This window comes from Lycium barbarum, chromosome 1 (assembly GCF_019175385.1).
Source record: "Lycium barbarum isolate Lr01 chromosome 1, ASM1917538v2, whole genome shotgun sequence".
In the NCBI taxonomy this organism is placed as follows: domain Eukaryota; kingdom Viridiplantae; phylum Streptophyta; class Magnoliopsida; order Solanales; family Solanaceae; genus Lycium; species Lycium barbarum.
In genome coordinates, this window is record NC_083337.1 from 2020880 (window position 1) to 2041792 (window position 20913).

The 20913-nt window shown below is 36.4% G+C and overlaps 2 protein-coding genes across 5 annotated transcripts; both read left to right on the forward strand.

The window, feature by feature from the left end:
- The first annotated feature begins 3286 nt into the window (after positions 1-3286).
- LOC132628725 (uncharacterized) lies at positions 3287-13826 on the forward strand. 4 transcript variants are annotated; one of them, XM_060344494.1, is made up of 9 exons: positions 3289-3675; positions 5089-5396; positions 5556-6559; positions 8508-8598; positions 9032-9189; positions 9316-9367; positions 9470-9552; positions 10754-10847; positions 12759-13826. In XM_060344494.1, the coding sequence occupies exons 2-9, from the start codon at positions 5123-5125 to the stop codon at positions 13361-13363; spliced, it is 2361 nt and encodes a 786-aa protein (XP_060200477.1). In that variant the 5' UTR covers positions 3289-3675; positions 5089-5122; the 3' UTR covers positions 13364-13826. The 4 variants fall into 4 exon arrangements, with proteins under 4 accessions (XP_060200479.1, XP_060200483.1, XP_060200477.1 ...); XM_060344496.1 differs by lacking the exon at positions 12759-13826 and adding an exon at positions 11886-12750 and having other exon boundaries at positions 3287-3675; positions 5089-6559; XM_060344489.1 differs by having other exon boundaries at positions 5089-6559.
- A 1890-nt stretch (positions 13827-15716) lies between these two features.
- Positions 15717-19881, forward strand: LOC132628742 (protochlorophyllide reductase-like). Its single transcript, XM_060344510.1, has 5 exons — positions 15717-15876; positions 16263-16361; positions 17323-17848; positions 18615-18973; positions 19518-19881. Exons 1-5 carry the CDS (start codon positions 15823-15825, stop codon positions 19671-19673), a joined length of 1194 nt encoding a protein of 397 aa, XP_060200493.1. The 5' UTR covers positions 15717-15822; the 3' UTR covers positions 19674-19881.
- The last annotated feature ends 1032 nt before the right edge of the window (positions 19882-20913 follow it).

Sequence of the window (20913 nt, forward strand, 5' to 3'; positions counted from 1 at the left end):
TTGACGATGAACAGCACACAATACCGACCGAGCTCATCAACTTCAAATTTGAAATACACTTTGGACGAGTTTAAGTGTCTTTTTGGTCATTTCGTAATTTTAAATGTCTAGCTTACAAAACATGTCAAGTTTAGGGGCTATCTAGGTATTAAGCCTAATAAGAATGCCGTTAACACGTTAAATTCAATAAAAAAAGAAATCTTTTTTTTCCGATTCATTTTTTTTCTTACGACACGATACTCAAATCTAGATTCTTGTAATTATGATTCAAGTGAAGAAAAAATAAGCCTATTTATTTCGGGCTTTAAAACCAGTAGTTCTAGCGGTCGACTCGGTTCTTTCAAATTGTTTCTCATTATTGAGAAAAGGTAACAAAGATAAAATACGAGCTTGTTTTATAGCAAGAGTAATTAATCGTTGTTGTTTCAAGGTCAATCTATTCACTCGTCTTGATAATATTTTTCCTTGTTCACTGATAAATCGACTAATTAAACTCATGTTTCTATAATCAATTCGATCCCCCGATTGAATCGGGGGCAGAGACACTAAATAATACCAAAAACAAAGTAATAAAAATGGACAGGAGAGGCCATTCAGCTGAATCTGCCAAAATGCTTTTTCTTGGCAGTAGTTCAAACCAATATTCTGATGCAATAAATAACCAATTAAAGAGTTATAGCAAGAGGGCTGTTGGATGGAGAGAGGGAAAGTAAATAATTTTGTTTGAGATTTCTCACTGTTTCCAACGTTTTGGGGCCTCAACTAATTCGAATTTGCATCGCGTAACACCCATTCAAGCGGAAGCGCTCTTGACCAGGATTTTTTCCATTTTCAGGCTTGAACCTGAAAATACTAATTAAAGATAGAAAGATCATATCTATTCAACCACACCCCGCACGATGAGGGAAAGTAAAAATTGCTATGCAGTGTATTCATGTTAGCTAATAATACTAACAGTTCGTATTTTATGACTGGATGCATATATATTAGTAGTATTAAATTGCACGGTTTATACGTTTATTATATGACATTATACTAAAGCTAGCTCTCTCATACTTTGTATCGAATCCGCTGTCTATATCGAGTACAAAATGTGACATGCTTACCGGCCCCCCGGGGGGGTTGTGGTCCAACAAGCAGATGAAACTGCTCCTCCCTTAATCAGATGTTTGTCTCGGATTCGAGCCCCCTAAGTATAAGAATATCCTTGGTAGGAAGCTCTGCTTCCCCCGAATGGGCCCTATGCGCTGCGAATCCAGCTTCAATGCAACCGGACACGGGTTGGGGAAAAAAAAGAAAGAGAAAAAGATGAGAACTGAACGGTGAAAGCTCATGTCACAATCAAATATCTAAGGGCAATTTGCAGGATTGCCCTTCGCTGGAGGTGGTCTTTAAATTCTGCCAGTGCAGCCAGTGCAAATTCTGCCAGTGCCCATGTAAATTCTGCCTTAAGGCCCAAATAGGCAGAATTTGCATGACAGACTAAAATTCTTTCATGCAATTTTTTTCTTTTTTACTGAGCTGGGGTTCGAACCTACAACCTCGGGGTGTTAGGCGAGGGGCAATACTTAAAGACCACCAATTTGAAGGGTAAAAATTAAAGACCACCAATTTGAAGGGCAAAAATTAAAGACCACCCCAAATGAAGGGCAATCCGCCCAAAAAAAAAAAGAATATCTAACAGTGATGGGCTGCAGGCCCCCATGTGGTAAGGTTGAAATTTGGGGTTCTCTTCAATCTGGTAAAGTCGAAAGTCATCTTTAACATATAGGCTTTTTTTTCCGTATATCCTGTTTCCTACCTTCAAAAGCCCAACTAGTTTGATTTTCCATTAAATAATTCATCAATTTAATGCTACTCACCCATGGTCACACCCATTAAAAGCAATAAGTTGTCCATTGGCTGTTGTCAAAATTAATTTCCATTATTAAATTCCATTTCCTAACACACACTCACCTATATTATCCAATACTAATTTATTACTTTTTGGCATTGCTTTGTTCTGAATCTCATACACAAAACAGCCACAACTCACAACACTACAGTGTCTGCTTTCCCGTATAAATCACCAAATGGCAAATGTAGCTTTTAATAGTGAATCCACGCTTAGTTACGGATAATAGTGAATCCACACTTAAAATCTTAAATTCAACACTTCATAAATGTTGGTAACGGATACGAAGTTAGTTGGTGTCTTCAACATTTTTGAATAACATATTGGTCGAGCCAGATTGTTCGCACCTTCATTATTTCATCGAATGTTTATTACTTCTCACCTACGTAAATATCAAATAGTTCTGTTAACTAAAGCATAGGCAACCCAAATATCGAATAACTTTGGTTAGTGTCCTTAAGTTGTGTTGTATATACTTAAAATATACAATTAGAGTGTGTTTTTGTTGAAGGAAAATGTTTTCTTGAAAAATAATTAGTTTTCTTACTTATATTTTGATATTTTTTTAAGTAAGTAAATAAATATTATTCCAAAAGCATTTATATGCAATATAGAAAAGGTTATGAGAATGGAAGTAGGGTAGGGAGTAAGTGTTGGGGCGGGGGGGGGGGGGGGCAAGGCAACAGATTGGGGGCGTTGGACGATATGGAGGAGATAATGAACTTGAAATGTCATTTACTGCACTTATATATATATATATATATATATATATATATATATATATATATGTATATGTAACAGGAGAAGTCTTTTTTCTCTGATTTTCTCTGATTTTTAAGAAATTTGTTTTTTCTAAAGAAATTATTTTCAAAAACATTTTGACCAATAAACAGTTTGAAAAATATTTTCTGAAAAAAGTTCTCCCTACCAAACGCACGATTTCGAAACAAAGGAAGTTTTGCAAGTATTTTTTGTAGAGTTAATTCCTTAGATGATCATACAAATTATCTAATAAATATCACTTTTATTTATTTTGGGATCACAAGATCAATCAAACTATTTTTGACCTAACACACATAGCAATACAGTACTTCTTCCGTCCCATATTACTCGTCTACTTTTAAAAAAAATCAAATTATATAAATTTTGACCAATATTTTGAGATATATTATTTCATCATATTAATATAAAAAGAATAACAACTTATAGTATTTTTCGTATAGTTTTTAAATATCTAAATTATAATCTTAAAATATTAAATCAATATAATTTATTTTAGCTTAAAAAATTAATCAATTTTAACTCTCGAAAAACGAAATAACATGAGAACACTGGGAGATTACTAATTAGTATTTGACTTAAAACTTAAAAGTCACAGATTTTTCAACTTGCTAAGGTAATCACCCCCAAACTCTCCCATTTCAATGGAACATTTCTTGTTTTTTCCTTTGTACTTTTCACTTCCTTCAAAACACACACACACACACAGAGCTATAACCCATCATTGGATCTAAGTTCCCAAAGCTAACCCCATTTCCCCACACACCATAAAACTCACATGTTCTCTTTAACTCTTCACTAGTCACTCTCACACATATTTGACTAAGTTGGTGTTAAAGTTTTGACCATTTAAAGCTACATTGAGCTAAGTTAAGAGTTGGATCTCACTATTCTTGGTGTCATTTTAATGGAAATGCCTTCACTTGGAGGAAAAGAATAAGCAAAACAATAGAAATGCAACGTTGGTGTGTTTAGTTTCATCATTAAGAGTGACATTTTTGGTTAGTTTCTCCATTTTATCCAAAGATTGAAGCTTTTTTTAGTCAAAGATTTAATTTTTATTTATTAAAGATTGGAGCTTTAGCTTTATAGATAGCCCTGATTATCAATTCTGGTCTATGTTTATGGTTTATTGTACAACACAGCTAACTTTATTGTTTAGTTTCATCATTAAGAGGGACATTTTGGTGAGTTTCTCCATTATATCCAAGATTGAAGCTTTTTATCAAAGACTGCAGCTTTTTAAGTCAAAGATTTGATTTGTTAAAGATTGGAATTTTGGTCTATGTTTATGGAGTTTCATCATTAAGAGGTACATTTTGGTGAATTTTTCCATTTTATTTCAAGATTGAAGCTTTTTTATCAAAGACTGGAGCTCTTCTTAGTCAAAGATTTGATTTTTATTTACTAAAGATTGAAATTTTGGTCTATGTTTATGGAGTTCATTATTAGGAGGGACGTTTTAGTTGGTTTCTCCATTTTATTTCAAGATTGAAGCTTTTTTATCAAAGACTGGAGCTCTGTTTAGTCAAAGATTTGATTTTTATTTACTAAAGATTGAAATTTTGGTCTATGTTTATGGAGTTTCATTATTAGGAGGGACATTTTAGTTGGTTTCTCCATTTTATTTCAAGATTGAAGCTTTTTATCAAAGACTGCAGCTGTTTTTAGTGAAAGATTTGATTTTTATTTACTAAAGATTGGAATTTTGGTCTATGTTTATGGAGTTCATTATTAGGAGGGACATTTTAGTTGGTTTCTCCATTTTATTTCAAGATTGAAGCTTTTTATCAAAGGCTGCAGCTTTTTTTAGTTAAAGATTTGATTTTTATTTACTAAAGATTGGAATTTTGGTCTATGTTTATGGAGTTTCATTTTTAGGAGGGACATTTTGGTTGGTTTCTCCATTTTATTTCAAGATTGAAGCTTTTTATCAAAGACTGCAGCTTTTTTAAGTCAAAGATTTGATTTTTATTTGTTAAAGATTGGAATTTTGGTCTATGTTTATGGAGTTTCATTATTAGGAGGGATGTTTTGGTTGGATTCTCCATTTTATTTCAAGATTGAAGCTTTTTTATCAAAGACCGGAGCTCTTTTTAGTCAAAGATTTGATTTTTATTTACTAAAGATTGGAACTTTAGCTTTATAAGATGGCTGATTATCAATTTTGGTCTATGTTTATGTTTTAAGCAATAGAAATACAACTTGGGTGTGTTAAGTTTCATCATAAGAGGGGCATTTTGGTGGGTTTTCTCCATTTTATCCAATATTCAAGCTTTTTTTAGTCAAAGATTTGATTTTATTTATTAAAGACTGGAGCTTTAGCTTTATAGATAGCCCTGATTATCAATTTTGGTCTATGTTTATGGTTTATTGTACAACACAGAGCTAACTTTATTTCTGGGGTTTACCAGGAAACAGGATCTCTCAGTATTTTCATGGAAAATAATGAGCAAAGCAAATAGAGAAGAAGACGATCACAACGAGTATTTTCACGATTCTCTTGATCGTTTACTCTCTTCAAACAACACTTCTTGCTCATCCTCATCATCTTCTTCGGACGAAAAAGACCAAGATAGAGATCATATTTACAATTATGCTATTTGGATCTCTGAACCTTCCTCTATTCAAGAACGACGACTCCGCCTTTTTCGTCAAATGGGCCTCACCCCTGACCCGGCCCGAGTTCATTTGAAGTATCAACAAACTGCTTGTGGTGTTGGTGAGCATTTATTATTATCTAATTGTGATATTAATAGTTCCCAAGCTAGTAGTGATAATAAGTGTGATACCAATTCCTTAACTTCTTCAGTTCATAAAAGTGATCAAATTCTTTGTGTTTCTATTTCCTCGTCGTCATCATCGGTATCCGCCAATGTAGCCCATGCCAGTAACTGTATAGTTGTAAATAATAATGACAATGATCAATTACATAAAGGCAATGGAAATGAGAGTTGTAATTTGATTGCTGTAGTAGAAAATGGTGAGGTAGAGGAGGATGATTTGGAATCGAATAGAGATGTTGAAATTGAGGAGAGCGTATGTACGATAAAGAATCTCGATAACGGAAAGAAGTTTGTGGTTAACGAAGTGAGGGAAGATGGGATGTGGAACAAACTTAAGGAAGTTAGTACAGGAAAACAGTTGACTATAGAAGAATTCGATATGTGTGTTGGAACTTCACCAATTGTTCAAGAATTGATGAGAAGACAAAATGTTGAAGAGTTGGATTGTAATAATACGAATGGTGGGACCGGGCTTAAGACTAAGAAAAGAGGAAGTTGGTTGAAGAGCATTCGAAATGTGGCTAGCCGTCATAAGGAGCGGAGGAGTAGTGATGAGAGGGACACGTCTTCAGAGAAAGGTGGTCGAAGGTCGAGTTCTGCTACAGATGATAGTCAGGATGTTTCCCTTAATGGACCTGAAAGAGTTCGGGTTCGTCAGTATGGGAAGTCGAGCAAAGAACTTACGGCGCTTTACAAGAGTCAAGAGATACAGGCACACAAAGGGTCTATTTGGACTATACAATTTAATTTGGATGGAAAATATCTTGCTAGTGCCGGTGAGGACCGGGTAATACTTGTTTGGGAGGTTACATCATCAGAGAGGAAAGGTGATCTGTTGCTGGATAATAAACGGGAAGACGGGAATTTGAATCTATTGTTTTCGGCAAATGCTTCTCCAGAGCCAGCTACTACTATGTCACCAAATTTCGATGGCCACTTGGAGAAGAAAAGAAGAGGAAGGTCATCCGTAAGTCGAAAATCAATGGGGTTTGACCAAATTTTGGTGCCAGAGACAGTTTTTGCGCTTTCGGAGAAGCCCATCTGTTCATTTGAGGGTCATTTGGATGATGTGCTTGACCTCTCGTGGTCCAAGTCTCAGGTTAGCTGGAGTTCTCTTAATTTTTATCTTAGTATCTAATTTCATGAGCTGGTATTCTAATTGTAATCCTTCTTAAGTTTAGTATAGAATACTCCTTCTGTTTCAATTTATGTGTAAGTTTGACTGAGCATGAAATTTAAGAAAGTATAGAAGACTTTTGAACCTTGTTGTCTTAAACTAAAGATATGTATAATGTACCAAAATGCTTGTTAATCTTGCGGACTTTAAATTAAAGAGTTGCCATATTAGGAAGAAGCATTCTTGTTGAAACAGTTTTTTTTTTTGATATGGACTCTGCGATTTAGTAAGGAAAGTAAAACAAACAAATTGAAACGGGTGGAGTAATAATTATGGCCTGAATAGAACAGAATGGATACAGAAGATTCGCAAAGTTGGACCCAACTATTCGGATTAAGGTGTCAGGATTCCTGATTGATTTGTTGATATGTTTGCTTTCTTTTCTTAAGGTTACATCTGATAAAAGAAATGATTTTTTATCCCATTATTCCCAGGATCGTACATCTGTAACCATTGTGAAATTCTATCTATACTGTGCTAAACATATCTAAAATGATGCAGTAAGAGTACATGATGCTTTCTGTTTCTTTGGATATCTATTAACAGAATTAGAAGAACCCTGTGAGTGGATTTTTAATATGTGATATTGAGAATCTGAGATTAGTCATTTGTTCTTTTGCTCAAGTGCAAAAAACATGTTTTTTTTTTGTTAGTTCTCAGACTGTTATTTATTAATGATAGCTTTGCCACCTCAAGGTTAATTGACGAGACTTGCAATGTTGCAACCTAGTTGCTTATGTCTCTAAGTTGTTGGAGATTAACTCAAATGGTGAGTGTTATACTAAATAGTAATAGATTTCATTGTTATGGCGAGCCCAGTAGCTATGCATCAATCCTCGCTTACCTTTAAAGAATGCTGAGGGTAGGTGAAGATTGGTGCTTTCATGATTTATGAGAGTTTAAAATCATAGAGCTACTTTTATAAGCGAGTACACAGCAAGGAAATGAATTGATGAAACATATAATCTTTTGTAAAATGAGAGGGTGCCGGATCTGACATTTGTACCACTCTATTTTTCAAGAGCTATCATCTAAGCTTGTCGGCAAGTAAGTTGTGCTATGTGATTGAGCCCTTCTGGTCTGGAAAAAAGTGCTCCTAATTTATTTTTTTATTGACAAAAGTGCTTCTAATTTTGTCGGAATATGAATGAATTATCACAGTTCCTTATAGATACTGAACATTCTATATTGGTGTCATTTGTAGAGAACCATATGTTTTGTAGGCTCTCTACTTTTTGTATACTGCGTGTACACTGGAGTTTTTCCAATAAAATTGCTTATAATAAATAAAAAAATACGTACTAAAGATTCTAGAAGAATTGAGCCAAGTATTACCCAACAGTTTGGTAGTCCTTCTTAACACTGTACTTTTCCAGTTTCCGGTTTCGTCCCTGTTATTGAGTTTTGTGTGACATTGCTGGAATAAATGGTGCCCTACAAGTCACAGAAAATAGGATTTAATGATAAAAAGAATGATTTAGTGAAATATATCAGAAACTTATGGAATTGTTCTGAAAACACATTTATATCAAAATAGGTGATGATAGAAAACTTTATTTTGGAAAGAAAGAAGGTTAGGACCTTCATCAACAAAGAAAGATGGTTAGGACATACATACACCCCTTACAGTGAAAGATAAGTAGCCCTTACTTATTCATCCACTTTAGAATCACAAACTAGATATGGTACATTTTTTTTTAAATTTACTTGGAAGTCAAACACCTCTATGAAATTTACTTTTAATAGCTCTTCAAAAATTTGTGTCCAGATGCCCAATAAGTTCCTCTATTAAATAACGAGCACTATTTTTGTGATAATTTTGTGGGCACATCTTGTTAATATCTATCTTCCTCCCACTTTCTTTTACCAGCAATTGCTCTCATCATCAATGGACAAAACAGTGCGGCTTTGGGAGCTGTCTAGCAAATCTTGTTTGAAGATCTTCTCGCACAGTGACTACGGTATGTATACCTGAACTCTTATTTGCTCACCTGTCTACTCCCCAGACTAGTAGTAGAGTTCAACGTTTCTTAGCTTCAGTCATAAGATATGTGGACAGGAAGAGCAATGTAGTGTATGGCCTAGAAGTTAGTGTGTTAATAGATGAATAATATTTTTTATAACCGTGGTGTCCGGGCCAGCTTGCGCGCACCTCGACATATTCCCCGGGGTACCTGCTACCTCCCACCAACACAGGTACCAAGTAATTCTATTTCATCAAAAAAAAAAAAAAGGTACCGGGTAACTCTATCCACCAAGGCTTGGACATAGAGGAAGAAATCACGTAGTTGTTTTTTTCCACCCCCAGGTGCGTTAATAGATGAATACATAGATTGGAACTTTTACACTTATTGGCTGATCAAAACCTTTTTTTGATTTCCTGCCCTGATTCAGTAACCTGCATCCAGTTTAACCCTGTTGATGATAGATACTTCATCAGTGGCTCCCTAGATTCTAAGGTTCGCATATGGAGCATTCCTGAGCGGATAGTTGTTGATTGGAATGATCTGCATGAGATGGTCACTGCAGCTTGCTACACACCAGATGGTCAGGTGAGAGTCCGCTAAACATAGAGCTCACTCTGATGTTGTGCCAATCCTAGTGAAAGGTGAAAGCCAAATGTCCTGGATCTGCATATTTCACTGTTAAGTTTCTAAGTTGTTTCTTCTTTTTTCAAGGGGGCACTTGTTGGGTCATACAAGGGGAGCTGTCATTTGTACAACATATCAGGTTTGATTTATTGTGCCTTTCCTTCTCTCTTATTCTCATCTTCTTCTGTAGAGGAAAGTTATGTACTCCATATGTTGATGCCTTATGCTTCTCTGCTTTCAGATAATAAATTGCAGCAAAAAGCTCAAATCAATCTGCAGAATAAGAGGAAAAAGACTCACCAAAGGAAAATTACTGGTTTCCAGGTACAGTAATTTTAATAAATTGCTGATTGTGAAGCTTGTATTAACAACATGCTGTGCATATGCTATGTCTGTGCATATTTTTACCTAACTTTTAAGTGTATACTGTTGTTTTATGTTGAAGGGGAGCCTTGGCGTATTTGCTAAAGTTGCTGCCATGTGATCAGGAGGTCACGGGTTCGAGCCGTGGAAACAGCCTCTTGCAGAAATGCAAGGTAAGGCTGCGTACAATGGACCCTTGTGGTCCGGCCCCTCCCCGGACCCCGCGCATTGCGGGAGCTTAGTGCACCGGGCTGCCCCTTTATTGTTGTTTTATGTTCTCGAAGATCAAGTAAATAATTTGTCAAGGTTTTTTTCAAGCTAAATAAGGAACAAAAATATTAAATAATGAGTAAAAAAATTAAGAACTAGGGTACACAAACAAATAGGTGTTTGCACGTTTTAGTGGTGTAGATTAGGAGGTAAATTCGTTCCCAAGAGAGAGAAGGGAAAGTGAACCGGCAAAAATCGATCATTCATTGCTAAATCCCTCTATCTTGCTATTTAAATCATAATCCAATTTTACTTGCCTCAATTATTGATGTAAAGTTGAAGTCTTATATTTATATTTAAACAACATTTGGTCCACGTATTGAGATAAAATTAAAAATTTGAACTTTTCCTTAGTATAGAAGTGAGTCTCACATACACATTGATACAGTGTCGGAGCCAGGATTCACAATAAGGGGTGTCAAAAAATTAAAATTTAAAAAAATTTGAAGAAGTGAGTCTCACATACATATTGATACAGTGTCGGAGCCACGATTCAGAATAAGGGGTGTCAAAAATATAGATATGTTGTGACCCAAGTTCGAACACGCGACCTTAGGGACTTTTTGCAACCCCTTAACCGTTGTGCTGAGCCTTCAGCTTGTGTCAAGGGGTGTCAACACTGGTACCCATACCTATAAAACTAAAATTTCACCTATCTATACAATGTAATTTTCCGGCGAAGAGGTGTCTCTCGGGCAAGAGTAGCTCTGCCCCTGATTGCATACAATATTGAAAAATATAGGAAAAACTTTTTCTTATAGGAAATTGAACACAATTTTGGGGCAATCCAAAATGGGAAGTAGGGCAAAATTTGTAATGGATGGAGCAGTCCAAGTAAGTTTGTGTCTTCACCTTGTGAATTAATTAGCAACTGATATTTCTTAATGAACAGTTTGTGCCAGGGAGTATGTCACAAGTGCTTATAACATCTGCTGACTCAAGAATTCGGGTTGTTGATGATGTTGATCTTGTTCACAAGTTCAAAGGTACATTAACTGCTATATAAATATATGAAGCTTGTAGACAGGGGCGTCCGCACGTTGAACGAAGCGGTTTTACGTGACACCGTTTCGTCGGAAAATTATACTAAGCATATATATCTATACTGCGCCTAAATGAATAGATAGAAAGGAAATGACACTGCTTAACAAAGAGTGTCTCTTGGCATGCTGGTTAAATGCCTTGTTTTGCCCTTGTGGTCAGAGGTTTGAACGTCAGCCTCAACATTTCCTCGGCAAATAGAACGAGCCTCTATCAGTCTATTGTTAAAAATTTTGGTTAAGTAGAATTGACCCTAGACCTCGTCTAGCTTAATACTCAACAAAACCAATTGACCAAGGCTATGTCTTATACACAAATGTGATAGTAAGTGTTATTTATTCTTCTCTCTTTGATAAATGTCGACACTGCTTAAAAAAAATCCTGCGTACGCTGCTGCTTGTAGGTTGCATTGATGTTGCTTTATTTTTTTTAATTTGTTTTTTTCTTTATTGATAATGCTTAAATCTGTTTAAAGTTTCAAATTTGGTCGACTTGACCCCTAGTATATGATAGACCTAAGCCAGAGCTATTTGTCCTTTTCCAGTATTTAATTTCACGAATACCTTTTTTTACCGGATAAAGATGGACCCAATTTTTATGTCGTGAGACATTTTAAAATGAGTTCCTTTGGCAAAGTTAGTCTGTTACCTGTGTTGGTGGGAGGTAGCAGATATCCTTAGAGGTAGGCAAGTTGGCCTCTCAACAGATTTTTTTTTAAGAATAGTAAAATCTTATTAACAGAAGCACAAAGTTTGTGCCAAGTTACATGCAAATTTGTTCCTTTACGTCACTGTAGGAAGCGGAAGAAATCTAACATCCTATCTGTTGTATTAATATCTTCTAGTCTACACTCTATACTGAAAAGCCAAAAAAGCTATAATATCTACTTATCGAAAAAAAAAGTTATACATCAATATTTCAATGTATGTTTACTTTCATATTTTCTTTCAAAACATTGTTCATTTCTTTCCTTTCAAATGCAGGATCGAGTGGTCTCCCAGACTCTTCTTTTCTCCTTCCGAAACCCTTCCCAGTCGTTACAATTCCTCCTGACACTTAGCTCCCAACCAGTGCTTGGTCTACATTGTTGGCCTCTCAACAGAATTGTTTTTTTTTTTTTTTTTTGCTAAAATCTCAAGTTGTTTATGATTTAGTTTAATGTTTAGTTGCTTGCTTTGTTTGTTCTCTCATTTTATCCACTGCACCAATTTGATCCTGAGTTCATTGTGTGTAGGTTCTTTTGCTTTTTCACTTCGTGCAAAGCCATTTAACAATGAGCATTTTCTTTGTACCACCTTTAGGCTCACGTGTATTAGGCAACTATTATAGTAACAATGCAAAAAGATTGAACCCCTCAATCTATCGTTTACGTGCGGGTGGGTGTTAGAGTGGGAAGAGTCCCACATTCATGGGGGAATTGGACTAGTGATCTCCTTATATGGACTCGAGCAATCCTCCCCTCATGAGCTAGCTTTTGGGTTGAATTAGGCCCAAGGGCCTATCTTACAACTTAGATATGGGTATTTTGTAAGCTAGTTATTTATTTGGTGTATGGGGTCTTTTAGAGTTATTTCATTGTTCTTTTTTGTCAAAAAAGCAAAAAAAGTTTTTGAGCTGCTATTGTTCATTTAGAAGGAAAAGGAATGTCATTTTTCTCTTATGCTCTACTTTGCGCCTTATATTTCGTGAGATCTGATCCTTTTGCTATTTCTCCTTTCTTCGTGCTGCTAAATAGTCTTTTTCGCTGTTCACTGCATAGACTGGTTGTATGCTTGGAACTTATAGCTATTTAGATAATTTTCAGTTCTAGTTTCATGTATTCTTCCTATTCATTGAGTTAGCACCAACTATGATAGGTTTCCGCAATACGAGTAGGCAAATCTCAGCCTCTATGACCGCTGATGGTAGATATGTTGTATGCGCCGGCGAGGATTCACATGTCTATATCTGGAAACACGAAGGTGACTCTCGACCAAGCAGAAATAAAAGTGTTACCGTTACCCAGTCCTATGAGCATTTTCATTCTCAAGATGTTTCAGTAGCCATTACTTGGCCTGGCATGTCGGATACTTGGAGATATCAAACTTCTTCTTCGGGGGAACAAAGTGGTCATGTTGGTCTCGATGAGGTCTCCACTGCTAACCATCCACCTTCACCTGTTGAAGAGATTGGCAACGAGAGCTCGCCATTGACTTCCGGCTGTGGTAACAGTCCTCTTCATGGAACCATAACTAGTGCCACGAACAAGTACTTTTTTGACAGAATGTCAGCAACGTGGCCAGAGGAAAATCCTCTTTTAGCTACGAAATATCGTAGTCCTCGAGTGAGTACAGATGCTAGTATTGACTTCTCCAGTGGCTTAACTCAAGCAAAGTTCTGCTGGGGTTTGGTCATTGTAACTGCAAGCCACCGAGGGGAGATCAGGACTTTCCAAAATTTTGGCTTACCAATCCGGATTTAGAAGGTGATAAAGAAAGTTTCCGGAGTGTTGTCAAATTTGTACAGATAGATCTGTAATATAATTGATTTTTTCTTTCTTTTGTATCAAAGACTCAGATAAGTAACCTGCCTGATTAGGCATTGTGAAGGGAAAAGTAGGGAAAAAAAAAAGAAAGATCTATGATGATGTGAGGATAGTATGATGAAAAGGAAAAAAAAGAAGGTACACCCTTCGTTAGAAAGGGAAGGTTTTTTTATGTAATCAGAAATTGTAGAGTTGAAAATCTTGTAATTTCGTTGTGTTGAACATAATTCTTTGACAATTCATTCCAACTTTAAGCAGGCTTTGAGTGCATTATAGGTCAGTGGAGCGAAAGAGTGAACGAATTCTGTAGTATGTGAAGTTCATCTATTAGTAGATGTAGAATATATTTGTATAATGATTTCTTCAACATTTATATGTAATTGTTCCCGGTCCGCGATAATGGAATGCACATAATAATGTCTTGATGAGCGTAGTAAACAAGCAGTAGCATATCGACAAATGACATTATTGTTACGTTGACCACTAGGTCGTGAGGCTTTCCTAGGGGATGTTTTCTAATTACATTCTTGTTTCTTCTTGTTTCTTAGAAAGAGCGCATAAATGATCGGACCAGACGCCCCTATCCAACGACTTTGGAAGCCTAAAAGAAACCCAATTTAATTAGTGGTGACATTTTGTTTTTCAAAAGCAAAATAATATTTTCTGAAAACGGAAAAAACCACCAAAACGTTATTTTTGTTTTTGGATGAAGCTACAACCAACTACACTCATTTGAAAATAAAACACAAATTTTGAAGGTCATGCTTTGGCCTTCAATATTTTAGTAGGTTATTTTCAATTTTGGCCTAGTTTCTCCTCCTCATTGTCTCATTCATATCTTTTCTCTAATTAATCCCATCTCATATGATTTAATTGAAAGTATAACATTGTAATTTACTTCTTTTTCTAGAATATTGTACACATACATTGTGTTAGAATAATGCTATAAGAGGATATTGTTAAAGTGCGTAAAATAATGGAGATGGATTTAATAATATGGAAGATCGAAAACTTATGAAGTGATAGGTTACACATTTAGCTTTTTCTTTACCAAAAAGAATAAAAGTTTAGCTTTTTTATCTTGCAGGATCCAATTCAAGAAAAATTGTCTCCAAAAACACTCCTGAAAAAAAAAAAAAAAAAAAACGTTACAACTGTTTTCTGAGGAAACATTAAAGCGGATATACTTAGCAGTCTTTTCCCTTCCTCTAGTGTCCTATATAGCCTGGGGGTCGTCTAATTCGGATTCACATTGGAAAACTCCTACTAAAGATGATTTTATTCCTAGAGTTCAAACTCGAAACCTTTAATTAAGAATGAATGGATACATACCACTCCATTACAATATTCGGTAATTGGCGGTACTTAAAAATTACTGAATTATGAACGACCATCGTATTGGCAAACAAGCTGAGCTTAATGCTAGAAAATAATAAAGGATTAGGTTAAGATTTTGATCTAGTGATAAGAGCGCAACACGTGATGTGTGAGTTATACGCAAGCCTTGAATTTGAATCTTTTTGCAAACAAAATAGTTTCGAACCGTGGGTTATTGGCGCTCAAAGATTTCTCGATTTAAAACAAAACTTCCTAAGAATTTATCCAAAGTTATGGGAGTTAGGCTGTGTTGTGTCTTTGATTAATATTTCACGTTGAAGCCCATACCTACTGGAAGTGGATTGCCTTGGGCAGTGAGCCAAAATATCCTCTTTCTTGTCCATCCAATAATTGGCCATTTCTGCAAAAAGTTCCAAAAATATCCGAGGAAATCTGAACCTTGAATCCTCATTGGTGGCTAAGAATTGATGTGGCAGATACTTCCACCAAAAACTATCTTATCCTACCCCTCCTTTCATATCCAAAATAAGTAACACTTATTATTTTGTCTCAATGGTTAGATCCCATGTCCATAATAAGAGATTTCAGGTGTAAATCTTGATTAAAAAAAAGAACTTTTTATTAGGAGTCTTTACACCATAGCGGGCCTACACTACGCAAATTCAGATTAATCAGGCTAATGAATTTCAAATACAGATGAATAAGCAAAAAAATATCCAAAATGGCACTTAATATTTTGTCTCAACCAGCAACGGTGTGTTGGAACGGTTGAAATTCTTAGGTCTTTAACTAGAGGTCTCGGGTTTAAGTCTTGGTAGTAATTAACTGCTTCAACGAGAGCCTTTACCCTCTTAGTGTGCCTATCCAGCGCGAATCCGAATTAGTCAGACCAGTAAATTTCGAATACCAGATAGTTAAATAAATAAAGACTACTATCAATGTTTTACAGCCATCATTCCCAGTTGTATATATAAGTGACCAAACCTTTGCCAATACCAGTAGTTCAAAGTCTGTTTTCTACAGGTAAAAAATCCCAAATTCTCTTCTTGAATATCTTCATGGCTCTTCAGGCTGCTACTCTGCTTCCTTCTACTTTCTCCATTTCCAAAGAGGTAATTCTTTCCTACCCATTTCATTGTTCTGCATGTAGAGCGAATTCACGATTTCAAGTAGATGAGTGCACCATCGCTATTTTCTAGTTTCATTTTATGTTGACTTGTTTGACTGAGCATGAAATTTAAGAAAGAAAGAAAGATTTTGAAGCTTGTCGTAAAGATGTCATAACATATTTTGTGAAAATAGAAGCTTCTCATTAAGAGTAACATGAGAAGTTTAAGTTAAATTGTTTCTGAATTTAGAAAGGGTCGTTCTTTTGGAATAAATTAAAAAGGAAATAGGGTCGTATAAACTGGAAGAGAGGGAGTAGTACATTTAGTCTGCAATTGAAATGTGAAGCAACTATTAGTTCTTTGTTTTTTTCATTTTGTTAATCTTGCAGAGCAAAGCTAGTGCAACCTTGAAGAATTCTAGTCTATTTGGAGCTTCTCTCTCAGACTATACTAAATCTGATTTTGGCTCGTCTTCATTCAAAGTCAAGGTACCAAATGTAGCACATTAATACTCCCACGATTTCATTCTATGTGACTATATTTGTATTCACTAAGTTTAATTTGTTAAGTTTACTTGTGTATTACATTAGTAATAGTGGAAAGATATTAAAGTAAAGAGTGAAAAGTTAGTTTGACATAGAAAACATCAACATTAACGGTTAGATTTGAGAATAGTAAAAAATAGCCCTAGGCACCTGCCTAGCGGATTCGCTTAAAAAAAAATAATTGAGAATAGTCTAATGAGTTTGTACAACAAGAATTATGCCTCAATCATCCTAGCATGGTGGGATCGGCTATATGAATCCTCTTCACTGACCATGTCGCCTTAAGCTCATCTTAGACCAATATTATACAGTCTATGAATCTTTTGTCCAACATTTTATGCAAAATAATATAGAAGTAAAATCGTCAAATATCCCCCCCCCCCCCCCCAAAAAAAAAAAAAAGACTTTGGTTTAATGGTAATAGCACGATACGTGATGTGTGATTAGGCGCATATCACTGGTTTGAATCATGTCGCATACAGCATCCTGGCATTTAAGTGGAAAATGGTAGATAGGTGAACCAATTGTCCACTGAGTTTCAAACTGTGCATCTTTGCCCCTTGGGGATTTCTCGGTTGTATTTTTTTTTTTGTGTGGAGCAAGGGTAAAGTTGTCTCTGTGTGACCTATAGATCACGGGTTTGAGTCGTGAAGTTAGCCACTGATGGTTGCGTGAGGGTACGCTACCTACATTACACCCTTGAGGTGCGGCCCTTCCCCGGACCCTGCGTGAACACCTGATTTTTCGTCCACGGGGCTGCCTTTAAAAAAAAAAACTCAAAAGATAAAAACTTTTGTGAAGATTGGAATGGAGTATTATTCTATGATAAAAGTTTGATGTGAGTCAGTCCCAGCGTCTTTCTGTAGAATTAGATGAATTTTACTGAGATTTTGATTTCTTACAGAGCCAAAGAAGATTGTCCAATGGAGCTGTAAGGGCTACAATGGTTGCTTCACCAGGTGTCACCACCAACTCTCCATCAGGAAAAAAAACACTAAGAAAAGGTTGTGCAATTGTCACTGGAGCCTCATCAGGATTAGGCCTAGCCACAGCAAAAGCTCTATCAGAAACAGGGAAATGGCATGTGATTATGGCATGTAGGGACTTTCTAAAAGCAGAAAAAGCAGCAAAATCAGTTGGGATGCCTAAGGAGAATTATACCATCATGCATTTGGACTTAGCATCGCTCGACAGCGTCCGACAATTCGTTGATAACTTCCGGAGGTCGGGCTGGGCTCTCGACGTGTTGGTTGCTAATGCTGCTGTGTATCAACCAACTGCTAAAGAGCCTTCATTTACAGCTGAGGGCTTTGAGCTTAGTGTTGGCACTAACCACCTTGGACATTTCCTTCTTTCAAGATTGTTGCTGGATGACTTGAAGCAATCTGATTATCCTTCAAAGAGACTCATCATTGTCGGTTCCATTACAGGTAATGCATAAAAACTACTAATTGACATGAGAATTACAATAGTTTCCCTACACGCAAAGGCTTTCGTGCAGCTTCTACGCCCTTTGCTGCTTGTCTTATCCTTTATCAAGGAACTAATCCAAATAGCTATGTTGCTGGAACTCTTCGTAAATGCCTCCGGGTGCGTGTCGGACCCTTCAAAAGTAGTGTACTTTTGGAGGATCTGACATGGTTATGGCAACATTTTTAGGCATCTGAGCAACATAGCTAAATAGAATCACATCTTTTTCAAAGCCAACTTTCTCCCTTCTTGCTTCTTGCCTTATCTTTTACTAGAAACTAATCTAAATTGAAGTCCTTCTTTCTTAAAGGTAGAATTGCTTCAGCGAAAAATAATGTATGTCGCTCGGACTCTTCAAAAATGCAGACGGGTGCGTGTCGGACCCCCAAAGTAGTGCATCCGACATGGGCGGCAGCATTTCAAGAGAGTCCAAGCAACACACTGTGATGTGAAATAAGGGGCGCTAATGCAACCTTCCTTCAGCTGGTTTCGCCTTTATCTATTCATATATTATATATTGAAGCCCTTGGTTTTTTCATCTGTCTACTTTATAATTTGATTCGCGTTAGTAAAAATCCTGGCCCCACTAGCTAAAAACGCCCTTCATTTAGTTGGTTTCGCCTTATCTATTCTCAAATGGATATTTTAGGATTTTCTTGTACATAGATTTCTTTGTACTCTTATTAGTAAGAGACTAAATTTTTCTTGACTAAAATCGCATGACAGGGAACACGAATACTCTGGCCGGAAATGTACCTCCAAAGGCCAATCTTGGAGACTTGAGGGGTATGGCCGGGGGTCTAAACGGAATTAACAGCTCAGCGATGATCGATGGTGGGGAATTCGACGGTGCTAAAGCGTACAAAGACAGCAAAGTCTGTAACATGCTCACTATGCAAGAATTCCATCGTCGATACCACGAGGAAACCGGGATCACATTTGCTTCTCTTTACCCTGGCTGCATTGCAACAACAGGGCTATTCAGAGAACATATCCCTTTGTTTAGGCTCCTTTTCCCTCCATTCCAGAAGTATATCACAAAGGGATATGTCTCTGAGACTGAAGCTGGAAAAAGACTTGCTCAGGTAATAACAAGTACTATTACTAATTAGAAAGACATAGGTTTTTGTGCCTAAATAGGACTGAAAGAATACAGATGATTCATATAGCTAAGCAAGGGCAGAGATACAACTGGCAAATGGTAGTCAGTTAACTCGACGGAAAATAATACTTGTACTGTGTGTATAGTTCAAACTATACTTTTGGCACATATACATTAAATCTTGTACATTAGCGAAATTACCATGTCAACACAAAAGCTGAATTTATCTAACTCTTATTTTGGGCCTGAATAGAACGGATGAATATAGATAATTCATATAATTAATTACAGAGGCAAAGCTACAGTCGACGGAGGGTGGTCAGTCGAACACATTATTGTGTATATAGGTCAAATATTACTTTTTGAGCATATATATTAAATCTTGAACACCCTTAACGATATTCCTGACTTCGCCACAGTAGCTAAGGCTGACTTGTTTGGGACTAAGACGTAGTTGATCAACATATATCTGACTCTTGGTTTGTAAATCTTTTAACTTAAGCTGTTGTTTTATTTATCTTATGCAGGTTGTGAGTGATCCCAGCTTGACAAAATCAGGTGTCTACTGGAGCTGGAACAAAGATTCGGCTTCTTTCGAGAACCAGTTGTCTGAAGAAGCCAGCGACGCAGAGAAAGCGCGTAAAGTATGGGAAGTCAGTGAGAAGCTCGTTGGTTTGGCTTAAATTTTGAGACTAACCTTAGCCATTGCCACGGAAAACAAGATAATGACCTACGAGTGAGAGAATTTGTATCGGAATTCTAGGCTGTTGTAAAGAGAAGTGTCACTTTAGTTAGGATTGAAAAATAAAAATCACCACCTTGTTTTTTTCTTTCTGATGGAAAATGTCACTAATTTGCTTTGAAGTTAAATGAAGTGTTGGCTCTTGAGTATTGTTTGATTTAGTAGGTCCATGTAGAGCTAGCAATTAAACTTTTCTTGTTAACTCTCCTTTAACTTATATTAATTAAACAACAGGTTTTGATTAGGAATCAATCAGCTAAGCCTCAACGCAGTGACGGATCCAGAATTTTCATTCAGGGTGTTCAGAAAAAAAAAAAAAAAACTAAATATATACTGTAATTTTTTGCCGAGGGTGTTCAAAAGTTAATATATGCACACAAACCCTATATATACACTGTAACTTTTTGCCGAGGGTGTTCGGGAACACCCTCAACAATACAATACGTAGATCCGCCCCTGCCTCAACGAATGGTGAAGTAATACGTATTTGACCTATATACGTAAAATAATTTTCTGATCAAAGGTGTTTAACTGATCAACATTCATCGGTTTTAGCTCTGCCCCTCCCTCAGTCATCAAATCCGAACTGTAGGGTTCCAACACTTATTATAATGAAAATTCACCAAAGAGAGCAAAACGAACGTGTTATTACGCCTTGTTACATCCCTTAGGGGTTAACACACAAGCAGCAAAATAAACTATCATACATAAGAATCTTGACGGGAGAGTGCCGTTTTAGAAAAGATACAATAGTTTCCGATTCCCCCGAGCTTAGGGGTCAATTACTGGGGGTAACCGGTCTATCAACTCATTTGGGGGTTAACCAGTCGATCAACTCTAGGCAGCTACAACCTTCATTTCTTGTTTATTTCTTAGATATAAGAATCCTAAAGTTCATAAGCTGGAACTAGACTTAGATGCTTTAGCAAGGTTCAAGGGAACTCCTGAATATACTTGGCATGCAGAGGTGAATCCTGGATTTGAAATTTATATGTTTTTATAGTGATCTCAAGTTAATATTACAATAATAGCTAGATTCAAAGTCAAATATTTATAGATTTTTAGTACTTTTCTTCATCTATACATGAAGTCTGGCCTCTGGGCAAAAGCTTTTGGGTTCACGTGAACCTGTAACCAAGCCTCTAGATCCTTGTTGGGCTAATATGAATGACCAAATCACC